Below are 21,391 nucleotides of genomic sequence, written 5' to 3'. Positions count from 1 at the left end.
CATGTAGTAACTTATTCACCTATGTGATCTTTCAGGCTTACAGGGAAAATGTTCTGAAATCATCAGTAGTGATGAGTTTTGGTTCAATCTAAAACTTTATGGTGGCATTTTTGTCTCATAAGTTTATTTACTTGCTTCTCTGGACAGACAGTAAAAACAAAAGCATGACCATTTATTCATTACTGCTGAATCATGAAAGTGATTTTGATATTAACGACAAAAATAAAATAAAATAAAATAGGAAGGAGACATGGAGATGGAGCTACAGGATCAGATATAGTCTCAATCTGTCCTTAATTTTGGTAAGTTCTCCAAGGACATAGTTTAAAATCTCAAGACAGATTTTCAAGCTGGACAAATTTCGAGACAGGTTATTCCTAACAAACTGCCTCAGGATGACACACACCTACTAGGTGTAAGATTAACTGTGGCAGTAGTATGCACATCACATAGTGGCATGTTTTGCTACAGTGGCCCTCTAAGTTAAATTGTATCACTTAAGGTTTTAAAAAAGGTAAGTCCTATCTCTTTCAGTGTCAGAATGTTCCATTTTGAAATCTACATGAAAATGTCAAGAAGGGATGTTTCTCAGACAGATGGAATGGGTAAATTAAGCAGCATTAAATAACTCAGCCCAGAACTTTTGAGTGTGTTTGGGTTCTTTTTTTTTTTTTAACAAGTTTCCATTCTTGTAACTTTGCTTTTTGTTTGCTCCTCCTGTCTAGCTTTTAATAACCCACGAGCAGGGCAACTGGGCAGGTTATTACCAAACCAGAATCTACCACTTGACATCACACTGCAGAACCCAACAGGTGCAGGAGCCTTCCCACCCATAAGGACGAGTAGCCCATATTCAGTGATACCTCAGCCAGGACTGATGGGCAGGAATGAAGGGATGATAGGAAATCAAGGAGCTTTAGGAAACAGTGGTACAGGTAAGAACACTTTCCATTTGTTTTAATATACTTGATTCACAGACTACATTACATGTAATTTAATGTTGAGGTTATTAACAAATACAGAATGCATGTGTCCAGTCAGTCTAGGGAAAAAAAAAGGGGGGTTAAGTGTGCTGTTACATATTGGTGTACTTATTTTGAACTTAATGCATATTTTAGGTATGTTCTTTGCACTCTGCTTTTCACTTCCTTTAAAGCTTCTACATGCACATATCTTATTGGCAGTTAGAATCTGTTCACATTGATGTTTCAGGTTCAGCTGAAGCTTATGTAAAAATCAAATCTCTCTGCCTCAAGAAAGTAAATAAATGAACCATTCCACTTTTTACAAGTGGTCCTTTCAAAACAAAACTGTGGACATTATAATTACTCTTTTGGGATGTATCTCTATAGATGCTGCAATTGCCCTTAGTTATCCTTTACTTATTAATGTTAGCTCTCATTTTAAATTAAAGAGTAGCTAAGGCTTTCATCATTTGCTGAAACATTTTTTTCTGGAACCATGAGATCTTGTAATGCTATTACTCATCCTGAACTGTTTGTAGTATACTGATTTCTTCACATTACTTTAATATTGTATAAAGATACTAAAAGATGTTTCACTGGAAAAGTCAGTCTGATTGACTTACTTCAAGTAATATAGTCCAAGACTGTACAAGTGTGAAACAACTGCTAAGAAAACTGAATAAATGCATACTTCATTTCTGCTGGCTATTCATTGCCAAAATCTGCATCAGTACTAAAAGAGACATACTGACAGATTCTGATATAAATTATATGAGTAGATTAAAGGTCAAATTGTAGTCTTTCAAGTATCCTATTACTTTCACCTTCTGTATACATATTTGATATGATGTTATTCATCTTATGTATACAAGTTAGTGAGTATTATCTGTGTTCCTTCCATTTGCTTTAGCACACCACATATTTCAGCTGATAGAGTATGTACACAAGCAGAACAAACCTAAGGATGCAATACTGAAGCAAATTTTGCTCAGCAGATGAAACAGTGACCCTCTTCAGGGGGTTCTTCTCCTCAGTTATACGTCACCAAATAACTGAACAAATGAGTAGTAATTGTGAGGGTGGCTTTTAGCATTCATTTAAGGATGTTGCAAATTACAGCTGGATGGAGAAATAGTCCAGTCTGAAATCCGTATTTTATCTGCTCTCTAGACTGTATAAAATTGAAATGTACAAACAGTACGAACATATTGTTCTAAGTGTGTTTTTTGTTGTTTTGCTTTCTTGTGTGTCTGTGCTGCATTGGCATTTTTATTTTATTTTTTTTTTACTACTGTCAGAGTGTAGAGTTCTGTATATTCCAAGTGTAAATAAACCATATCAGTTGTTTACAGTAGATGTAGGAGGACTTCCCCTAAAATAACGGTAATGAACTTCAGCATCTATCGGAAAGTTCCTGTGAGTAATTTCCCTGCACACTGTATATTGGTTCAAGATTATCTTGGGTAAGCCTTGAAGCTAAGAAGGCTATATACTATGAATTAAAGGACTTGCCAAAAGATGTTTGCAGAATGCAAATTTGAATTTAATCCTTATAATTTGCAAGTGTGTGTAGCGATAACATGTTGTTACTCAAATCTTCATTCTCACATAGCACTTGGAAAGTAAAGCAGACACACATCAGCAAACGTGATTCATTTCCTGAGGAAGGAAGTCAGTGCTATCCACACACCCTCAGCACCTGTTGCAGACTACATGTGGGAACACTTACTCTTAACAGCATTTCAGAAATGATAAAAGGATCTTCCTCATGTAAAGTGCATAATAATCTCCACTGCCTTGACTAAGCAGTGTACGGCATCTTTCTGTAGCCTTGCACATCTGGACAGGCAGTTGTGATGCAGTGCGCTTTGAGTGAAACTGCTGCATTTTCATCTCTAAAAATGTAGCTCATCAGCCAGCTGCAATTCTAAAGCTGCCCTGAGTCATGCTCCTCCACCTGACTCTGCCCAACTTTCGTGCAGGAATGATCAGTGGTAATGCCCCACGACCTGCCATGGCATCTGGAGAGTGGGGAAGCCAGGCTTCTGCTGTGAGGGTGACGTGTGCGCCCACCGCCAGCACCATGAACAGGCCAGTGCAGGCAGGCCTGATCCGCAACCCCACAGCCAGCATCCCCTTGAGACCTAGCAACCAGCCTGGCCCGAGGCAGATGCTTCCATCTCAGGTCATGAATATGGGTAAGTGTGCGCTGGGTTTGTCAAAGGTGAAGCAGCAAAAAGTCTCACTGCAGTTCTAGATTTGATGAGAACTGCATTCCACAGTGAAAGCTTCCTGTGGGAGAAGGAAGGAAGGTGTGTAAAATGTTAAGTTTTAACATGTGTTAATAACAGCACCAGATATTCTTTAGCTTCTTAATGGTATGGATTTCCTAAGAAAGAGGATGTGAAATTTTTAAAATATTTTTAAAGAGGATATGCTGTGAACACTGTTATTCTACTTGGCCAGTTCCAGAGCAAGTAAACTGCTCTTATGATGCTGACTTTTTATACTACCTTTTTAATACTTTTCTTGCTAATATTTTACATCTGTGATGTCATTTTGCTGTTTTATGGTTGTGAACCCTGTTTACAGTTCTTACATCATTTACTCAAATTTTAAAGTGATATTTAACAAAAAGTAATGATGCTTTGAAATGTAATGTTACTAGAGTCTTCATGCTTTTACTGCTTTTACTGCAACATTGATGATTCAATGGAAAGAATTATCATGAAAGTAGAAAAATCTGTGTGATTATTTTTCCTTGATTAGGGCCATCCGAATTGGAGATGAACATAGGAGGACCTCAGTACAGCCAACAGCAGGCTCCTCCAAATCAGACTGCACCATGGCCAGACAGCATCTTGCCTATAGACCAGGCAACATTTGGTGGTCAGAACAGGTGAGTCTTAGTGACACATCAAAGCATGGAGAGATTTAACAGGCCAGAGTTGTTTATGCTTCTTGGAAACAATGTCCTGTGTAAAATATCACCACAGGTATATCAATATAATGTTTGTAGTGTTTTATGCTCATGAAATGTATGCATGGTGCAGTAACACTTGCAGATGCTTTCTTTGCCATTTACTGGGTTGGAGGAATTAAGAGTTCTGTATCACAGAAAATGCTGCCAGTGTTGCAGGTAGTTGCATCAATTTCACCTCTCAAATATGAATATGAATGTAATTCTGTCTAGTTTTAGTGATGTTATTGTTAACAATGCATATTACTGTTAAGAACATGGGTCATTTCAAAAATTACTTTCACACTAGCAGAAATGACCACTGTAGCTGTTGCCACAGCTGAAACACACCACCCACCACCTCACTGTGCTTACATCCACTGTTTGGTCTCCAGAAACATTCAGCAAGCATCAGTGAATGTCAGCAGCTGCCATTTTTTCCATATGATGAAGGAATTCAATTCCACATCATTGCTCCATACACTGACTTCCATGTCAGATGCCACTCTGTCAGAGTGTCCCTCTGTTTTCATTTGCCACATGGCAACAACACGGAACAGAATATTGGTGGGAAGGTTCTACTTCTATTGCCATACGACCAATATCCATCTCTGATGCTGTGGGCCAACATAATAAAATAAGAACTGGTCCTTTTGGAGCAGGACTTGTACAAGGAAAATACTTAAAACTAAAAGTGGGAAAATGCCACTTTAAATAAAAAAGCCTTTGAACTTACAACGTGGCTGTCTTTTCCCGTGTTGGAGCAGTGTTTTTAGTAGTGCAGGAATTTGTCGTCATCTCTTTTGTTTGTTCCTTTTTAAATGATTCCTTCAAAGGGGAAGAAAGATGAAGTGAAGGGGAGACTGCCCCAGCCTGAGGTTAGCTCCTCCTCAGGTAACCAGAACCAACATTGGATCACAGCCTATTTTAACTCTCATGTAAAATAGATGTTTGTTATTATGCTTTTAAAATAATGTCATAACTATGAGAAGCAGTTTACAGTTGCTTAAGAAGACCTGTACGTCTTCCCCAAAAAGCTTACAGCTTAAATTAGAGATGTGTGGACTATATAAGTGGTGGAAAATGGACAGATAAAGGAGAAACACTGAGATATTTTGAACTGTGTAAGAATATCTTATCCAGTAGCAGATGGCAGGAGAACTGAAGAGGAAGCAATTGGAAAAAAAAGTGTGTGAAGAAAATTGAATTTTCTGACTGCATTATCTTAATTTTCGTTCCAAAAGGATGTCCTACAATATTATACATAAATTTAACACTGTGGCATATTCTCTGCTACTTTTCTACTTTTTCACATTTTTCAAAATGCATCCTATTGCTAATTCTCCCCCAAGAGGATGCACATATACCAAAAGTACTATTGACATAACTTACAACTTTGTAAATGATACCATAATATAAAATACAGGGCCCCAGAGTTTGGTCAGCAAGCCAGGGAGATAATTCTCCAGTTTTGTCATAGCTAGAGATGGTGAAAAAACAAATCCTGTCGCATTCTATCTGAAAGTAATCGTATTTTGATGATCTAGACCAAAATAGAAGTGATAAATTGTTTGGTACTGTCTCTTCGTTTTATATTAAGCCCTGGGATTTTCATTTTTATGATCTGATTGTTTACATGACTATTAAATCATGTATCTCTTTACAAAGTCAAAATGTGAGTAAAAATAATTACTTGAGACAGAAGTTAAACACTGTCATTCTGGTTTATAAAAGAAGTTGGAAAAAAGTCATTATTGATTAATGTGAAGAGCTTAGCAAATGTTTTAAACTTTTTCTTATCATATATATTCATGCCTATTTACAATTTGGATGAGGTTTTTTTGCTAGCCCCATGGACTAATTGTTTTTCCGGCTCAAATTTATAAGTCCACTTTAAAGTTTGCAAGCAATTTAATTGGAAGAATTTTTTTTCTATGTATTCCTCGTCTTTGCTGATTTATAATGCTATCTTGAGAGTTGTAGAAACTTTTCTGTATATGAGATTGATTAATGCTTTTGCAGTATGTTAAAGATAGGTCATACAATACATGCAGGAGGGTTGAAATTAGATGATCATTGTGGTCCTTTTCAACCCAGGCCATTCTATGACTCTATTATATTTCTCATTATGGAAACTAAATACACAAGCATGGTCTTCTTTTTTGTTTATTTTACCAAACAAGCATGCAAAGAGGCTTCTCATATAGTGCTTTTCTCTCTCTCCATGTATGACACCTTTTGTTTTCTCTTGAGTATTTACCTGGGGTGGGATTCTACCATGATGTGCTCATAGTAGCTACCCTTACTCAAAGAATGCTTTTCTCTTAATATCTGCTGTTGTAATCTTGCATCATTGTGTGTGATATAGAAGCCCTACAGTCTGTGAACAGTGCAAAGTAAAAACATGTCATTTGTCTGCTGCTAAGGTGTAATTTCAGATTTAGTTTATTTCTCAGTAAGTTTCCTCCCTTGGGTTGGGAATAAACATTTATTCTGTCTTTGTAAATGTGCGTGTGCTTTGCATACAAATCCAGGGGTGAGGTAGGTAGGATTTGTAGGGCCCCATCAGCCTGGCAGTATCCAAATTCTGATGCTCTTTTGAGGCATACAGCAGTACATAAACTGGTAACCAAGTGTGCAACTCTGTAGGATGTGCTGAATTATTACAGCGTTCTACTGCAAACAGAAAGGTGAGTGTCCTTTCCTCCCTCTTCTGGCCAGCTCTTCCAGCTGTTCAGTTTGTACAAATTCAGGCAGTCTTTGGACCCCTCTATGACTTTTCAATTTGCTTAGTGTGATAGAAAAGCAATTAAGAGTAACTATGGAAATGAATTTTTTCTCTACTTGTGATTGTAAACTTAATGAAATATCTAAAATTCAAGGTTATGGTTACCCGAAAATAAATTTATTTAGCTTTCCGTGTTCAGTGATTGTGTTCTATACTGACTTTCTGTGCTTCTCTGCTGGTACGCTTCTCTCTGTAGCAGGAAATCAGCAGTCAGGTGCACTCAGTGGACTTGCTTGTTGGATACACAGCATTTGAAGGGCCTTGACAGGCATTAATCATGCTATTTAGCTATTTCTTTGGGAGGCCAAACTTTCATCCAGAATAGGTTTCTAGACAAAATTGACAGCTATTAAAGTAATCTCTGTCTCCACTTGTTAGTTCAGTTTGACTACTAATGCACTGATACTATTTCTCAGCTTTCAGCAGCTGTTTACCAACGCAGTATTCGTGTTTTCACAGGCAACCGTTTGGCAGCTCACCAGATGATCTCTTGTGTAATCATCCTTCATCAGAATCACCAAGTGATGAAGGTGCTCTCCTGGATCAGCTTTATATGGCACTAAGAAATTTTGATGGCTTAGAAGAAATCGACAGAGCCCTGGGAATACCAGAACTCGTTAGCCAGGTATAGTGGAATCTGCATTGCATACATTAGGTAGTGTGGTTAAAGGATAGCTTGTAAGATGGAGATAAACTGTGTGTTGCAGAAGGGAATTCTTCTTACAAGCTAAGGTGAAGTTGTGTATTTTAGTGGAAGTCTGTCTAAGCTTGCTGTCACCTGAAAAGCTTGCTTCAACCCCAGCTTTATAATTCCCACATCTCCCATACCACCTTTGCCCAGTTCTTCTGACATTTGCTGTGCCCGTCTGCTTTATACAGTTAAATTGACCCAAACTGAAAAATTAAAGGCTTTTGCTTACCTGGTTGTCAGAGGAACAACTCTGGGTGGGAGAAAGGTACGATCATGGCCAGAAATAGGACAAAGTGAAGAAGCAAAAAAGGTTATGTAGACCTAAGATCAGAGGAGCAGGATTAAGACCTTTGTATTACACTAACATCAAGCTTTTGGATAGGCAAAACTGTCATTTCACCTGTTTGTTGTTGTTTTTTTTTCCCTTAGTTGATTAATGTGAGATAAAGGATAGTCATTCTTCACCATGAAGTAAATAATTTCATTCCAAGCACTTAGAATTATATATTTATTTTTAATTTGGAACATGCCACATTACGTTGTTTGATGTACTTTTTTTCCCCACAGTTCTTTTTGCTTTCATTTGGTTCTGGTCCATTTCAGTCCCTTATAGTGCAAAAACATGTATCAAAAAAAAAACTAAAACAACTTTTGAAGAAAAGCTGATACATGATGTTTCTGACATTAAAATTGTATTTCTGAAACAGCCATATGTGCCTCTGTAATGATTTCATGTTCTCAGACAAGGCTAATGGGTAATCAGTTTGTGCAGAAGTGCCCTGAAAGAATTATGCACTTTATTCCCATTAGCTTCAGTAGTAGTTTTAGGCTTCTTTATTTCAAGTTGTTATTTTGTCTAAAGATACTGATCAAAATTTACTTTCTCATCCTTATTCATTAGTAATGTCTTTGAATTTGTCTCTGATTCAATGACAAAAATATCCTGCCATCGCTTTGTTTACAGATTCTATTACAAAATCTGTCATTTCAAGCTTTTATTCATTACCATAATGATAAAATGGTGACGCTAAAAACATGACAAAGACTGCAAGTCATTGCTTTAAAAAAAGAAGAGAAAAGAAGGGCAGAATTTGTCTTCATGAACATGTGTTGTAACACCAAAATGCAATTATACTTGTTTTATATGAAAAAAGAAATGCGATAATAATACAAAGAAAAAAAAAGTGTTACATAATTTGCTACGTAAAAGTGTTCATGTGTTGGAAGGCGTTCTTGCAGGTGGTGCTAGTCTCAGACAATCATGTGGAGTCTATGTCCCACCAACTGCTTATGTCATCCCCACATTTCTGCAGAGCCAGGCTGTGGATCCAGAGACTTTCCCCGGCCAGGACTCGAGCATGCTGTTGGAGCAGAAGGCTCAGGTTTTCTCCCAGCAGTACACGGCTCAGGCTCAGATGGCTCAGGGCAGCTACGCGCCCATGCAGGACCCCAGCTTCCATGCCATGGGGCAGCGCCCCGGCTACGCTGCCCTGCGCATGCAGCCCCGGCCTGGCCTGCGGCCTGCCAGCATCATCCAGAGCCAGCCCAACCAACTGCGGCTCCAGCTGCAGCACCGACTCCAGGCACAGCAGGTATGGCACGAGCCTCGCGGCATTGCCTCACTCGGGGTGCCCTGCATGTATGCTTAGAACAGTCTAGTTTCACTTTAAAGCCATAATGAGGTTTTCTGGAACAGCACCTTTCACATTCTCTGTTTTTGATCTTTTTTTTTGCAGCTTTCCCTTATTCTTTCTATAACATTGCACAATATTGCGCCCAGTATTTAAGCCTGGGGCTTGCTAATTCTTTCAGCTCCACAGTGGAGCCTTTTCTTTCATAGGTCTGTTTCTGTTTGTTATATCTTGACTCGGGTTGGATAACGGGAAAAATTTCATCTCAGAAAGAGTAGTGAGGCACTGGCACAGGCTGCCCAGGGAGGTGGTAAAGTAAACTCCATCCCTGGAGTTGTTCAAGAACAATGTGTATGTGGCACTGAGGGACGTGGGTTAGTGGGCAAAGTGGTGCTGGGCTGATGGTTGAACTGGATGATCTTAGCAGTCTTTTCCAGCCTTAATAATTCTATTCTATGAATCTTCCAGAAATCTACATTATTTTTCATTGCATCCTAAGCCATTACCTACATCCTTTTTTTTTTCTCTTTTTTTTTTTTTTTGCCTTGGTCTACTTTAAGGGTAATTTTTAAATGTATAAGTTTATAGTGTTATTTAGAAGATATTAATACTTCAGTGGAGAAAGAAAGATCATTTGTTCCTGCCTTTAAGCATCAGGATAGGGTCTGATTTGGTGTCAACATCAGCAGTCCAGCCTGAAACTCAAACAAGATTGGAACTATGAAGACAGTGTTAGTGTTGTTATTTGGATATTCTGTGAATAACAGGACTTGAGCAGGAAAACTAATTTCTGCTGGCATCTGTATAACTAGGTCCTCAAACCCTCGAGCCTACTAATTGGGAAAAAGATATATATAAAATTTCCCTTTTCTTTTTATATTACTAAGAACTATTTTTACCCTTTAGAATCGGCAGCCACTGATAAATCAGATCAGCAGTGTCTCCAATATGAACCTGTCTTTGAGGCCCGGGGTGCCGACGCAGGTGAGGAAAACAGTACTTTAGAACAGATCCCTGTATTTTCCCATTTCCTGTTAAAATTAGTCCAAGCTACAGTATTGTTAACACCACAGATGTTAAAGTTTGAATACTAATAATGCAATTTAAATGATATTTTACTGTTTTAGTGGTATTTCTCTGTTATTTTATTTCTGAGAGCCCCATATTTACCCAGCTGCATGATTATTTACTAGAAGTAGATATGACTGCATTTTTAACCAGACTTCTTATTTCCTAAGGCTGCGTTTTTTTTTTTTAATGAGCCCTCTTTGCAATTAGAAATTGCTGCAGCATTAAATGCCATTATTACTTCTGTTGATGACGCTTATGCTGTTGGAAATCATTCCCAGCAGAATCACGGAATCACAGAATCACAGAATAGCCAGGGTTGGAAGGGACCTCAAGGATTATGAATCTCCAATCCCCCTGCCACATGCAGGGCCACCAACTTCCATATTTAATACTAGACCAGGCTGCCCAGGGTCTCATCCAGCCTGGCCTTGAACACCTCGGGGATGGGGCATCCACAACCTTTCTGGGCAGCCTGTTCCAGCACCTTACCACTCTCTCTGTGAAGGACTTCCCCCTGACATCCAACCTAAATCTTCCCTCCCTCAACTTAAAACCATTACCGCTTGTCCTGCAGTTATCAACTCTTTCAGCACAAGCACGAGCAAGGTGATTTTCCCCCATTTAATGTTAGGTATGTGGTGGGGAGGAAGAAAGAGCTGGGATCTCCCTGACTGCTCCAGTGGTGTTGCCTTTGCAGGGGTTATTAACAGGTTGCATTGCTTTTCCTACAGGGCCCCATCAACGCACAGATGCTGGCACAGAGGCAACGGGAGATTCTGAGCCAGCACCTGCGGCAGCGGCAGATGCAGCAGCAGCAGCAGGTGCAGCAGCGGACACTGATGATGCGAGGGCAGGGCTTGAGCATGACCCCCAGCATGGTTGCTACAGGGGGAATACCAGCAACCATGAGCAACCCACGGATCCCACAGGGGAACGCACAACAGTTTCCATTTCCTCCAAATTACGGTACTGGTTCTACGTGTCCTTACTCTGTAATTTCAGCGCTCCTTTATCCCCACTGTCTCCGCAAGATCCCATCCCGCAGCCTCCTCCTTGCCCAGCTCCCCAGGGAGGAGTAGAGTTTGGGCCTCCCAGATGTCCTCAAATGTAACATGGTACTTGCCACTCTTCTAGCTCAAATACCACCCTGAGATCTACTCTTTCCTTGAGCAATAGCAGAAGTGCAATCTGTGTGATTGTTTATGTGCATAGATACGTGAGTATACAAATGTGCATGCACACGTGCACGTGTGGAAGTGTATGTATTACAGACTGGATAGACTCTGTATTTTGACTAAACAAATCAATTCGTCCAGTAAAAGCTCAAAGAATGTGAATTTATGCCAGCAAATCACATGAAACAGTGTACAAAGCTGTACATGATCCTTTAAGTTCATTTTTATATTGGTTAGGAGTTTTTTACATTTTTGTAATGAAGTATTGCTTTAATACCCAACAGATTCTTCCCCAATCTTTCCAATCCTTTGTATAATGTAAAATTAACAAACTAGCTGTTGAGTTTAAATAATAAAATTTAGTTTTAGATAGGACATTTCTGTCTCCATCCTTGAGCCTGTGTGTAATATGATAGCCAATATAATTTTATCTGTATGCTTTACAAAGATGTATGCAGCTTTGTATAAGTAGTAGAAATGTAAAAAGTTGTAAAAGTTACATTACTACTAAGTGAGAGTAAAAGTTATAGAAAATAATTTGAAGTTCTTTCGATAAAATCAAAACAAATTATTTCCACTCAATTCTAAATTTGCTATTTGTTCTTACTGGTTTGTTATACTTCAAACCATCTTCTAAATCATAGCTGTGCTTTCCTTCTATGTGTTTGTAATTGCTTTATGAAAATGAAGAGACATTAAGATATTCTCCTTTTATAACACAAACTCAGATACAGAGTTGTCATGCAGACAGCGAATATAGAAATTGATTTCATACCACCTGAGTCATACGCCAACATTGAGTGGCTGGCTTGTTTCTGTTGAGTATGCTGTTCTTGAAGAACTTAAGACCAAAATGTCTCAGTTGAAAACAAAATTTCTGCACATAATTGACATTTTACAGCCTAAGTTGTTTTCTTCATCTAGGTATTTTTTTCATTTTACAAAATCATTAGATGCTTTCACAAAACGGCATTGTCTAGTTTTGTGTGGACAGAGAAATCAAGGTGCTAAGGATCTAGGAACTTGAGAAAAACTTAAAAAATCCAACCAAATATTTAAAAGTTGTGCAGTAAATGGGTAGTGTGTAACTTCTTTCACAAAAGTGGGTTTGTGTGCAGAACAAATGGTTTATTTGTTTGACTGTTTTCTGCAAAGAATTCACTTAGCAGTGTTTCTGTTTGTGGTCTCTAGTGGGATGAGTGCTTGTATGGTTGGGACACACAGGTAGCCAACATACTTAAGCAAAACAATTTCTGCAGTTACATGTGTAGTATTGAGTTGATGACATCTTGCTTTAAATCTAGGTCCTATGTTAAGGTCAAGATTATAGGTTAGAGGTGACATAAGTGCAAAGACAAGTCTGCAAGTTTGAGCTCTTGTTTTTTTAAACATTGAGTGTACATTGGCTAATTTTCTCTTCTTATTTTTTAGGAATTAGTCAGCAGCCTGATCCAGGCTTCACAGGGGCCACCACGCCTCAGAGTCCACTGATGTCCCCAAGACTGGCTCATACACAAAGCCCCATGATTCAGCAGACTCAGGCTAATCCTGCCTATCAGTCCTCTACAGAGATGAATGGGTGGGCACAAGGGAATATGGGTGGAAACAGGTAAATCCAGAACAAAACAAAAATGAGCATACAGCGTAATGCAGTAATTTATGGTCTACACTTATTTATGGAGTTGTTTAAATTTATTTGTTTGCTGCTAATGGTCTGTCCTCAAAGAAATTTGTTTTCAACTTGGCTTGATGTATTGGTTTAAATACTGTCTTCATACAAGGCAAAGCGAGTGCATAGCTAAAAGATCTGCATCCACACAATGCATTGCTTCGTCTCTGATAACTGATAAAAAACTGTGTTCTTAAGAAGCAGCTGTGCTGCACAGTGAGCTCCAGCTCCTAACATTTGTGTGGATGCATTTCTTCTGCATATGATTTTAATGTTGTGCTCCCACAGTGCTTTCCACGTGGCTGGATCAGCTGAGCCGTAGCCTATGCATTCTATACTGCTCTGGAATTATGGTGACTGGATATCACCTCCCACTTCAAACGCTGGAGTGCAACCAGGTTCAATCCAGTACTTGCACATATTTGGGATCAGCTATCATCCTCTGAGAGCAATGTAGCATGCCTCATGCATGCAGTCACCTTTCCAATTGAGGCCCGTGCCCAGTCAGTGTAACTATTATAATCAGCCTGTCCTCATTAAATAAGTTGGGTGTTGAACACATTGTGTAGGCAGCCAGGAGTTTCCGGATGGCAACGATTTGTGTTTTTCAGTGGAACATTGGAAGATCTGTCAGGTTATTGTGTAACTGACCTCTATCAATTGAGGCTGGAGTGCTTACAGGTCTCTAGCACAGTGGTCTTCTCATCCCAAAGCTCTCAGGCTGCTTTTACTGTCCCAGCTCAACAACAAATCTTTTTCCTGCTTGTTTATATGTATTTAATAAACCCAGAAAACAGTATTTCAGCAATGAGGCTGATCCAAGTTCCCCTTAGAGCAACTGATTCATCTCTCATCCTGATCCTTGTCTGTACCTCTCTGTCATTGTCCTCCTGAAGCATCTGCAGGAGACAGAGCTACTGCTGCCATGGCTTCTGATGAAACTGCAGCGGGGGCAGACTAATGGCTGGCTCACTAAACTGCAGCTCTACAGTGGAGACATGTCAAATGTTTTTACACAAGCCACTGGATATTCACAATGATCTGTAGTGTACTCTTTCAGCCATCCAGATAACAACTTAAAAATGGGGTTTGGTGGCCTGAAAAGAGATAGAATAGAAGGAAGAGAATTGCGGGACTTTTGGACTTTGGTCCTGCGCCTGGAATGCAGCTGCATTCCACAAAGGGCTCTGTAAAGAAAGTCTCACAACGGGTAGTGGGTAGCAATAGCATAATGGAGTACCCGGGTGCAAGGTTGAGCACTAACCCTGAAAAGATTTCCTCATCTGGAGGGTGAAAGTCAGCGGTTGATGTGGAGATGGCTGCTATGTGCCACCTGACATGCAGCAGTCCTCCTGTAGTGCGTCAGATCTAAACAGACACGTCTTCAGCAGTAATTCCCTCATTGACTGCAGGAGTATGTTTAAAGAGTGGAAAAGACTGATGTGTAAATAATGGAGTGTCTTTAGAAAATACAAAAACCCTCTCATGACTTTTAACACAACAAGAAGGAAGATACCATCCAGAAAGCACTTGGCTTTGAGTAAAATCTGGGATGAAATCTTTCACAGTTACACTTAATGTTGTTCAGAAATATCCTTACAAGAGCATAAAGGGCAATTGTCTCAGACATTCTGTAGTTTCTTACAGTGCCACGTTTTTCTGACGCTAAGATATAGTAAATAAATTTCTGCACAACTGCATGTCTATATTTGTGAGCCCACTTGCCATAATTGTGTGTGCAAATCTGATATACATATGTGTGAATAGCCTCTGCTGCGAAAAGAAAGCTTATTAGATCAAATCCAATACTGATTCAGCAGTCCCATGCTTTTCTGAAGATGGAGGGGAAAAAAGATGTTTTCCTTTCCCTCCAAAAATTGCTTTCCTGAATATATTTATAATATGTGAAGACAAATTTCAGCAGCTAATTGGCCATTATTGCATACACATAACAGATTTGTACTCTGCCATAGTTTCACACGCAAAGGCATGCGTTTTTGTGCACAGACATGGGAACTTATGTTTTGAAAATCTATTCCTTAGACACTGATGCAGCTGAAAACTAGTTTGTTTTTTTTTTTTTGTCTTTTTTTTTTTTTGAGGTTGGGATAAACATAATATGTACAAATACAAATTCTAGCTTAAAAATATATTAAAAATAGAGCAGTTTCCTAGTGGCTTCAGCATTCTGACACATTGCTTTTTCCATTCCTTGCTATAGCATGTTTTCACAACAGTCCCCACCACATTTTGGGCAGCAAGCAAGCACCAGCATGTACAATAATAACATGAACATCAATGTATCCATGGCAACCAACACAAGTGGTATGAACAACATGAACCAGATGACAGGGCAGATCAGCATGACCTCAGCGACCTCTGTGCCTACATCAGGGTTGTCCTCCATGGGTCCTGAGCAGGTGAGAATTTAAGGACTTGAGATGACAGCTAGAGGATTTTCTGTGACTTTCAGTAGTTTTTCAGGTCCACTGTGTTGGCCCTAACTGCTGTAAGCCATTATGTTTCTTTTATTAGTTTTCTTAAGAAATGTTTATGTTAAAAAGGCTTTGTTTTTAGCTCTGCACTCAGATAACCAATGACTAATGAGATAGAGAGCATCATTCACAACTAAATTTCCCATTTGAGCTAGCACCACTATAGCTAGTACAGTACTAGCTCCTGGACTTCTGTGGAAAATGTGTGCCAGTCTAGCTCCTGTTCTCAGTAGGTAAGTTGCCACAGCACAGTGGCTGGGCCTGTGTCTGTGCTCAGCCCTCAAAGCTAAGGCTGAATGGCAGGCAGGTAAGAATGAAATATGCTGGCACGGTCAAGGTGGAAAATGCTTCTGCTTCTTTGTAGCACCAGAGCACAAGCAGTCAACTTCAACAACTGTCATGCTGGCATCTTTGTAAGCTCCAAATCTGCACTTCTTGTAATGTGGTGCATATAAAACAGATTGCTAAACCAGTAAGTAACCTGTTATTTTCTGCCAAGGAGAGATATGCACATTTGTTTTCATTTGGGACTGCTAGTTAGGGCATCTGATATAAGGAAAATAACATTTTCATTTGTAGGCTCATCATTAAATGCATGTGGTACATTAAAAATATTTGACAAACAAGTCCTCTTAACAGATTCGTATGCTTGTTTCAGAACTGAACTTTGGTTTGTTTAATGTGCAGATTTCAAATTACAGACTTTTCTTAGAAATGCTGGCAGGCATACCACTTACGTCTTCTGGTACTTTCTACTGCTATGGTCAACAAAATTGCAAACATTTTTTTCTGAGATAATTAAATTACACTTTAAAGCTGGCCATATCATTTACTTGTTAATAATTGTCTTTTTTTTTCCCATCTAAATTTGGCAACACGCTATTTACTTCTCTAATATTGCCCTTTAGCTTTTTCTCTTTCTGTATTTTAAAAAGAGCCATTCTATTAACACAATTCTGTTGTTGTTTTCATGTTGTTTTGTGTTTATATAGTTGTTTTTCTGGGTTTTTGGGTGGATTTTTTTTTCTGCTTAGTTCAACAAGCCAGGCTGTTTCTGTCTCTTTTTGTAGTCTTTACATTCCTTTTTTTTTTTTTTTATCTGCAGCTGTTCTGGTTTGAATCAGCATCTCCTAAACACCAGTGCCATGTGCATAACACTAGTTCTTCCCCATTTCTCTCAGAGTGCACTGACAGATATAGCCCCGGATCACATTTGTCTTTTACAGCTGCTGTCTACTGGTGACCTGAAGTAATTCTGATACTGCCAAATCTGTCACCTTCTCTGATATTTCCACTTGCTAAGTCCAACTGTAGCAAACTTTTACATTATTATTACTAGTTCCCAAGCACATGGTCTTAAACATTTTTAATGTAGTAATACAGTGAAAAAAGGAGTTGAGATTTGAAGATGACAGCGCATTTTGATTTATCAGCATGCCCATGCTTCGTGATTTTCCCCAGGAGCCTGAACTAAGAAATTTAACGTTATAGAAGGAGATCTGGTTTTATCTCAAAGACTTCCATGCAGACGGCTGTTTCCACTGGCGCAGTTGTTGCACCGCTTTTCCTTCCTGTTAGACTACTAGATCTTGTTTCAAGATAACATTTATCTAACTTCCAGTAAACTAAATAGGTTGGATTTCTTTATTCATCTCAGTATTTATTTTTCAGCCCTCCAGTCCCTGTTGTGAATGTACTTTAAACTCCATTATCTTTCTAGAAGCACGCGCAGTAACTGGCTGTGGTGATTTCACAAAAGCTGTCAGGAGTCAAATTTTGCTTGTGATTTCTCTTTCAGTACAGAGAGGGATTGTTTGCCTCTGTTTGTGACAGTGTCACACCAGAGAGCTCATACTGAAACCCACAGCATGATACCCATATCGTATGGATCTGCTAGATGCGGCATAAACAAAACCTACATTCTTTGTTCCCAAACGTGTATCCCCTTCCCTTTGTCTACACTCAGTTGCATTTGTCAGATTAAGTCTGTTTAACAAAGGTAGATTGGCTCATTCTGTAACATTAACCTGTTTTTCTCCTGATTTACCACCCCAGTGCTGTGTCATCTGCAGTCTGCTAGCAAATGTTTTTATGTTTCATCCAGGTCAGATGTGACCAGCTGGCAGCTGGGAGGCCACTTCTGTGCCACAAGGCGCTACTTTTTTCTCTCCAGGAATGCTTTGCTGTGCTGCTTCGCGTTTTCTTTTTAGAGAGGCAGGAATAAATAAATACTTGTACATTAACAAATAAATAGATTTTTTTTTGCCTGTTGTAAAGGTATATTATTTTACAACTTGGAATCTTAGCAATTTACTTACGGTGTGCTAAACTTTTTTTTTTGTAACTGGTGATTTTCAGAATGACTGTATTTTCTCTAATTCTGCTGACAGCTATTTCATTCATTCTTTTTTTTTTTATATACTGTCACCTATGTTTTTACTTATTGCTATCCACTTTCTCTGTTTTATGGATTTTTTTGTTCTATATGACATCATTTTAACTTTGCATGCTCATTTCTTTCTAACCACAATGAATAATAGTCATGCTATAAATGTGTTCAAAAGGCACTTCACGTATTATTGGATGATTTTGGAAGTAATAGATACTATGTGTTAGTAAAAATCCATGTGTGGACTGATTTGCCTGCTGAGAAACAGGTGTGCTACCTCTGGTACCAAACAGATCTGTTTGGCTTTGTCTCCTGTCTCACTGTGCAGCACTGTACTGTATCATACAGTCTTATCGTGGGCTCAGAAATACAAAATTTCACGTTTAGCTGCTCGTACTGGTTAATCTCCAGCTTCTCTTGTTTGCTACCTAGGCTGCCAGCAGCACCATGTAGAAAATGAAGATTATGCTCAAAATGTGCTCACCCTGGGCTTGCAATGTTTGGTGCTTAGAGACTTTTACGTACTTGAGGGCTGAGACCTTGTCTCAGTATCATCTTCTCCTTTATAATTACATTAAAGCTTTCCAGACTGCTCTTCCTAGTACGTCTTCTAGGAATTAGCCTTAGCAGTGCTGAATTGCTGGCTGCCAGGTCAGTACAATGCCTTATGTTCAAAACAGCTTCTCTAGGGACAAGAAAGTCTAAACCTTCCCCATGCTGCACCATTAATGTATCTTACTGTCTCCTCATCGTAGCCATCTTGTTCACACAATGGACTGCTGCTGTGTTTTTGCCTTTTATTTATTCTGCCTCATGGACATGTGTTATTTACTGGACTGTCACAGAAGCAATTTGAAGCCTCTGCAACAGAGGAAACATTTCAGTTCATGAAATAAACCACTTTCTAGTTGTCTGATCAGAGGAGCTGTTTGTTCATAGGTGCAGCAGTCCTGAGGTCAAAGCTATCGTGGCATTTACTGAGAGTTACCTTGAAACAGTATTTTGATTTTATTCAGCATCCTGGATGAAGGGAGCCATACAGTGGAAGAAGACTTTTCTTATAGACGTATTGTAAATAGTCCCATTTTATCAGGCAGCTGTAGTAATGTGTTTAAATGCAAAAGGGTTGAAAAACATGTCCTACCTTGTTTTAGACACATTTCATATATAGTTACACTATTTTACTGGCCTTCAAAAAGATTATAAATGCTCTTCAATTTCTTTGTCCTTTTCCTTACTTTTCTGATTGTTGTTGCAGTCACAGAAGTTCATGTGGGATATTTTATATTTGAAGGTCTTCTGAAGAAAATACATCCACGTAACAAAACACTGTAAGGTTGTTTTGTTGATTGTTTGGATTTTTTTAACCTGTTACCTTACAAATCAGGATTTTTGTGCCATCACTAGCAAGGAGATTCTGTGACTGGAACTTCACACTGCTTCCTTTTCCATGACTCTCCTAACTCTGTCACAGTGCAAATCACGCTCTCTTATTTTTGTTCCAAAATTACTTTTGGTTCAGTAGGATACAATTTTGTGCCTTTGCTTTTTATTTATTTTTTCTTCCTTTGTCTAGTGAACAAAATAGAAAAGACATTTGGACCTGTGCGTTCCAGTAGATGTTGATCAGCAGCAGAAAACACCCTTAAAACATTAATTCTGTTGTTTAGCTGAATGCGTACAGATAAAACTGACACCGTCTACTTTGTTTCAAAATGAAATAATGTGATTCTCTTCCTTTCTGATGTAAATCTTCTTATTCAAGCTTAAAAAAATTTGTCCATCTCTTATGAAAAGTGAATGGCATCGCTAGGAGACTTCCAGTGCTTTGTTGAGTTTTTTTAGAGTTGAAAATTTCGTTGGAAAAATATTTAAGCTTTAAAACATTTTTAAAAAGATTTAACCTTTCCTGTTAGACAGCAATCTTGTCTCTGGTAGCGTTTGAAACCACCTTTCTAGTCAAATTATTGCAGTGAGCTTTGCAACTCTGCAAAATCAGTGAGTAGCAACAGAAACAGTCAGGAGGACCTGAAACAAGAGGACTTTGGTGTGGTAAATTGAAGTCTTCTTCCCTTGCTGCAGCAGGCTGCTGCAGCTGAAGTGAGCAGTGGCACAACCTCCTCTCCTTGGCAACCGAGAGTCCTAAAGGGCAGGTGACACAGAAAACAGCCTTTTCCTTCCAGCAAAATCTAGAGGGGACTTGCTTCACTGTTTTCACCTACACCTAGACTGAGGGAAGCGAGAGAGAAATGACTTAACCAAGACTCTCCAGGGAGATGTGTTTTTCCCTGTAAAACTTGTAAGGAAGGGATCTTGTAATGCTTCAGCCCCTTGCTGACGGGCAGTGATTTGTGTTTTACATCAGTTCCTACATGGTAAGATTTAATCCTTTGATTAAGACTGTAAATTTGGCAAGCCACCATTTCCACATAACTAAGCGTGACAGACGCTTTAGTTGTGCAGACATACACAGCTTTGATATTTTCCTGTGGCTGCTCATAAAATTTTTGAGCCCATCCAATTAGGAAAGCATGCAGCTGCAGGTTTTCCTGTTTAATGCTATCTTCCTCCCATTGTTCATAAGGAGAAAAAAAAGAAGAAAAAAAGTGTTATTAATACTAAATCAGTAGTCAGTGCAATTCAGCCTGTGTGTTACCAGGCTTTGAAAAATCGCCTGGTGGTTTGTAAAAACAGAAAAGCTGTGTGTCATTGAGGTTAGGAAAGTAGTTACATGTTTCTGCTTTAAGGACTTTCATAGCAGACAAGTCCTCTTACAAATATTACTGACCTAATTTATGGAGCCTGTTTTGTTCAATACACATAGAGGTCATAGTATCAGGAAAGAAATCTTCGTTGTTGACTGTGAAGCAGAATAATATGAGTCAAACACATGCTGCACAAGAAGGGTGCTCAGCTCTATGGTTGCTTTTCTTACTGTCACTTCAAATATAGTTGTTGATATATGCAAGTAGATTAGTGGTTTATGCTACTTTAACTTCCACTCCTTTTCCCAACATTTTTTTAATTCATTCTCCTTAATATCTTGTTACCAATAGGTTAATGATCCTGCTATGAGAGGAGGCAATCTATTTCCAAACCAGCTGCCTGGAATGGATATGATAAAGCAGGACGGAGATGCAACACGGGTAAGAGGTGGCATACAGAGCCTACTGAACTATGACTATACTGTGGTCTAGAGTGGATGCAGTATTTTTTTATTTACAAAGTTAAGAGTACCTAGGGTGCTAGTAATTAAGTCTTATACAGTTAATTTTTTTAATTCATCTTTAGGTGACGTCTGTTTGTTCCTCCTTTGATCCACTGCCATTATTGGACTGAATACAGAATACATTTACATTAACAGAATACATTACATTATTGAATTAACAGACAGTTGCATTCAGCAGACTTTTATTTATAGTTGTATTTGCTTTTAATGAGCAATTACATGACTATTTTGCTGATGATGGGAAAGACTGTTGATGTATATTTGCACTGCTGCATGCTTAACCCATTTCATGTTTCATCCTGCCTAAGTGTTTTTCCACTTCTCCTTAC

General features: G+C 38.9%; 1 protein-coding gene across 10 annotated transcripts in view; it reads left to right on the top strand.

The window, feature by feature from the left end:
• The window catches only part of NCOA2 (nuclear receptor coactivator 2), a 185,045-nt gene that overhangs the window by 159,411 nt on the left and 4,243 nt on the right, over positions 1 to 21,391 (top strand). For 9 of the 10 annotated variants that reach the window (XM_090137696.1, XM_090137693.1, XM_090137695.1 and 6 more), the window contains 10 exons: positions 726 to 935; positions 2,948 to 3,163; positions 3,735 to 3,864; positions 7,172 to 7,337; positions 8,717 to 8,995; positions 9,941 to 10,018; positions 10,837 to 11,071; positions 12,712 to 12,889; positions 15,171 to 15,369; positions 20,890 to 20,979. In XM_090137696.1, the coding sequence (XP_089993822.1) occupies positions 726 to 935; positions 2,948 to 3,163; positions 3,735 to 3,864; positions 7,172 to 7,337; positions 8,717 to 8,995; positions 9,941 to 10,018; positions 10,837 to 11,071; positions 12,712 to 12,889; positions 15,171 to 15,369; positions 20,890 to 20,979 (1,781 nt within the window). The remainder of the gene's footprint in view (positions 1 to 725; positions 936 to 2,947; positions 3,164 to 3,734; positions 3,865 to 7,171; positions 7,338 to 8,716; positions 8,996 to 9,940; positions 10,019 to 10,836; positions 11,072 to 12,711; positions 12,890 to 15,170; positions 15,370 to 20,889; positions 20,980 to 21,391) is intronic. The other variant, XM_090137699.1, reaches the window with a different exon arrangement.

Source organism: Phasianus colchicus, chromosome 3, assembly GCF_987193195.1.
Source record: "Phasianus colchicus chromosome 3, bPhaCol1.hap1.1, whole genome shotgun sequence".
Taxonomy (NCBI): Eukaryota; Metazoa; Chordata; class Aves; order Galliformes; family Phasianidae; genus Phasianus; species Phasianus colchicus.
The sequence above is the reverse complement of the archived record's forward strand: the minus strand, read 5'-3'. Positions and strand labels throughout refer to the sequence as shown.